The sequence below is a fragment of the Pongo abelii genome, chromosome 1 (assembly GCF_028885655.2).
Source record: "Pongo abelii isolate AG06213 chromosome 1, NHGRI_mPonAbe1-v2.0_pri, whole genome shotgun sequence".
Taxonomy (NCBI): domain Eukaryota; kingdom Metazoa; phylum Chordata; class Mammalia; order Primates; family Hominidae; genus Pongo; species Pongo abelii.
This window is the reverse complement of record NC_071985.2, coordinates 222,367,015-222,370,690: the sequence shown is the minus strand read 5'-3', so window position 1 is coordinate 222,370,690 and position 3,676 is coordinate 222,367,015. Positions and strand designations below refer to the sequence as shown.

Genomic DNA, 3,676 nt, shown 5'->3' with positions numbered 1-3,676 from the left:
TACTTCATTTCCTCTTTTCCCAATTTCTGGACAAGACCAAGGCAATTTGACCAACATTTATGGGGCATCAACTCTGAGAGTGCCGAAGGGGCATTTGCCCTCAAAGAGCTTGCAGTCTAGGGACGTAGACAAGCAATTGCACATAGGCAACTCATGTTGTGTGCTATTATAACGGTTACATGTGCAACGCTGCCTATGAAGGGACTCATTGTTACCAGGCATGAGGTATCAGGAAAGAAGTAGTGTTCATATGAGCCTTAAGGAATCAGTACAGTGTCCTCGGGAGGACCACCTCTGGAAGGAACAGCAGAAATAAAGGCACAGGGGCATGTGTGGGTGTGGGGTGTTGGAGTGTCATAGAATCTGATAAGGAGGCTGGGGTCCATGGGGGTAACAGGTGGGAAAACAGTTTACTCTGTTTAAGGTGAACTTATTGCCTGGTGTTTTGTGCTCAGAGCAAATACCCTTTTCAGGAGCAGATACAAAAAGCCTGCATCTTCTCCAGCAGCTCTTATCTTAGTAAAATACAAGCCCAGGCCCTTCAGACCCAGATTAGGCAAAGACTATGGCTGTTTTCCAAATACTTGTTAGTACACAAAAGGCACATGAACTTGCAGTTTGTCTGCATGGCAAACCTTTCTTCACTTTGCTCAGTTTTTATTTTTTTTGAGACAAGTCTCATTCTGTCACCCAGGCTGGAGTGCAGTGGCACAATACCAGCTCACTGCAGCCTCCACCTCCCAGGCTCAAGCCATCCTCCCACCTCGGCCTCCTGAATAGCTGGAACTACAGGTGCACATCACCACACCTGGCTAATTTTTAAATTTTTTGTAGAGATGGGGTCTCACTCTATTGCTCAGGCTGATCTTGAACTCCTGGACTCAAGTGATTTGCCCACCTTTGCCTCCCAAAATGCTGGGATTACAGGAGTGAGCCACCACACCCAGCCTGCTCAGCTTTTAAACTCAACACTCTGCCTACTCTTTTCAAAACTAAAAGTACCATTAACTTAGCTGTAGCACCTAACTCTCTCAAAATATACCAGAGAAAATTTTATTAATACTCTCATTTTCTGAATGTTTCCCCCTAAAAACAACAAAAACCCCACTAGGAGTGGAATTTGAGGCCTCCCCAACCACCCACCAAAAAAGGAGGGTGAAATGAAAGGAAGAAGAAAAACTCAGGATTCTTTCCTCTGACAAAGAGTAAAACGACAAGGAATATCGGCCTGAATTCTCTTCCCCAAGAAGAAATCACACCAATGCAGGCATTTGTCTTCTGTCCATGGTGCTGAAGTTTATTCACTTTCAAACCACTTTCAGTAACAGGTGAGGTTCTACCTTAAAATTTAATGCATGGGGTGGGAGAGGCAAGGAAGCCACCATCAAACCACTTTATCTACAGTTAGCATAAGATGTGAGAAGTGTTGACAGGAAGCTACAGCTTGGATGGGATGATCACAACTCCATGGCAACAAGATGACATGAATGCAGCAGAGACCCCAGGGGACAGGAGCCTCTTGCAGTCTGTCCCAAGGCCCAGCCCTGCTTGTCCTCCCTGGCTGTTATCTTCGGTACTACAAAGAGAACACAGACATATCTGGCTTGGTGACCTGGCTGTCCTGGAGAAGTCAGCTTCATGTATGAGTGTGCCCATCCTCTGAACTTGATTACTGACCACCTGCTTCCCACCGGCCCCCACCCCAGCCTGATGACCCTCTGAGCTTCATGAATTGATAAGCAAGTTACTCATCAGAGTAAATTTCACTTAAGCCCTTCAGGATCTTGCAATTCTGGGGAGGAATATGAACTGCTAATCAGCCATGCAAAGATAACTTGGCCCTATGAATATTTTAATTTCCCAGTGCTAGTGGCAGTTGCTTTTTTTTTTTTTTTTTTTTTTTTTTTGAGACAGAGTCTTGCTCTGTCACCCAAGCTGGAGTGCAGTGGCGCGATCTCGGCAAGCTCCGCCTCCTGGGTTCACGCCATTCTCCTGCCTCAGCCTCCCGAGTAGCTGGGACTATAGTCGTCAGCCACCACGCCTGGCTAATTTTTTGTATTTTTAGTAGAGACGGGGTTTCACCGTGTTAGCCAGGATGGTCTCCATCTCCTGACCTCGTGATCCACCCGCCTCGGCCTCCCAAAGTGCTGGGATTACAGGCGTGAGCCACCGCACCCGGCCTTTTTTTTTTTTTTTTTTTTTTTTAGGACAGTCTCACTCTATCACCTAGGCTGGAGTGCAGTGGTACGATCTCTGCTCACTGCAACCTCTGCCTCCCGGATTCAAGTGATTCTCCTGCCTCAGCCTCCCGAGTAGCTGGGTCTACAGGTGCCCACCACCACACCCAGCTAATTTTTGTATTTTTAGTAGAGATGGGTTTTCACCATGTTGGCCAGGATAGTCTTGATCTCTTGACCTCATGATCTGCCCACCTCGGCCTCCCAAAGTGCTGGGATTACAGGCGTGAGCCACCGTGCCCAGCCCCCCCCTCCTTTTTTTTTTTTTTTAAGCATTTTCTCAGCAGACTGTAGCTAAGTACAATAGATGGCATGTCCTGACACCCATGGGGCACTCAGGGTGTTGGGGCAGAAACTTGAGAGGAAATGAGCTTCTGCATTGGTCCCTTTCCTGCTGAAGGTGTTTCCCAGTAGCCCAGTAGTGTCCATCCCATCCCATTTCCATCCCCAGTTCCTCTTACCCGGAAGCTGTTACAGCCCAGTCCGCTCTGGGCTCCAATCCTGTCCATCCTGCCCCCGAAGCAGCTGGATCTCCGCAGGCTCCGAGGGGCAGTGAGCAGTGCCCTCAGCTTGCTTTTTAGGAGGGCAGATCGATCAGAGGAGTCCCAGGGGCCCCGCCCAAGGGCACCCCCATCTCTCTGGGCTGGGCTGACTTCCCTGGTCCAGGGAGGCACCTCAGGGAGGGGGCTGAGAGCAGCCCCCGCTTCTTCATTCTGCTCACTGAGCACTTGTGGGGGCACGACCTCATCTTCTAAAGGCATCTTTTCTTCCAAATGGTCCAGCAAATTCTTTACAAAAAGAAAATACAGGGAAAGGGATAAACCTCATTGACTTGGAGAAAATCAAGAGGAGTGAGCACAGCATCAGAAAGCCTCCTGGCCCCAGACTGCACCCGCTTTCCTGGCCCTACCTTGAAATCCATCAGGTCTGCGTTGGACACGGCATTGTACACAGGATTAGCATTGTACACAGGATTAGCTCTGGTCTGATCTAGGAGCTGGAATGCCAGAAAAAGGAGGAAGCTCACGGTAGTGGTGGAGAAGGAGCTCATGCTGGCGGCGTCAAGGAGCAATCCACTACTTGCTGCTCTGTCTCTCCCCTCTGGTTCCTCTCTGGTTCCCCTCTCTTGGCCTACGTCGGTCCCTGTCTCCCAGCTGCCCAGTACCTCCTCTTTTTATAGTCCCCCAGCTCTCCAAGCACGCAGTAGAGACAGAACCCTCCCCATTCTGTCACTTGCAGTGATAAAGCCGCCAAGTGAGAAGCCAGCAGGAGATGCCCTTTTAAAGTTATCATCCTGCAGGGCTTGTCACGGCCCCTCTGCCTTGGGCAGCCCCAACAGCCCCCCAGACCCTCAGCTGCAAGAGCCGCATTCTTGCTGATTTGACTCAAGAGGCTCCCACTTCAAAGGTGTGAGAAGAGTAAAAAAGAGTCCTTGGTTA

The 3,676-nt window shown here is 49.5% G+C and overlaps 1 protein-coding gene across 1 annotated transcript; it reads right to left on the bottom strand.

Moving 5' to 3' along the window:
- Positions 1-2,572: 2,572 nt before the first annotated feature.
- Positions 2,573-3,387, bottom strand: NPPA (natriuretic peptide A). Its single transcript, XM_002811490.4, has 2 exons — positions 3,148-3,387; positions 2,573-3,025 (listed from the first exon to the last, which is right to left on the bottom strand). The coding sequence occupies exons 1-2, from the start codon at positions 3,286-3,288 to the stop codon at positions 2,573-2,575; spliced, it is 594 nt and encodes a 197-aa protein (XP_002811536.2). The 5' UTR covers positions 3,289-3,387.
- Positions 3,388-3,676: the final 289 nt, after the last annotated feature.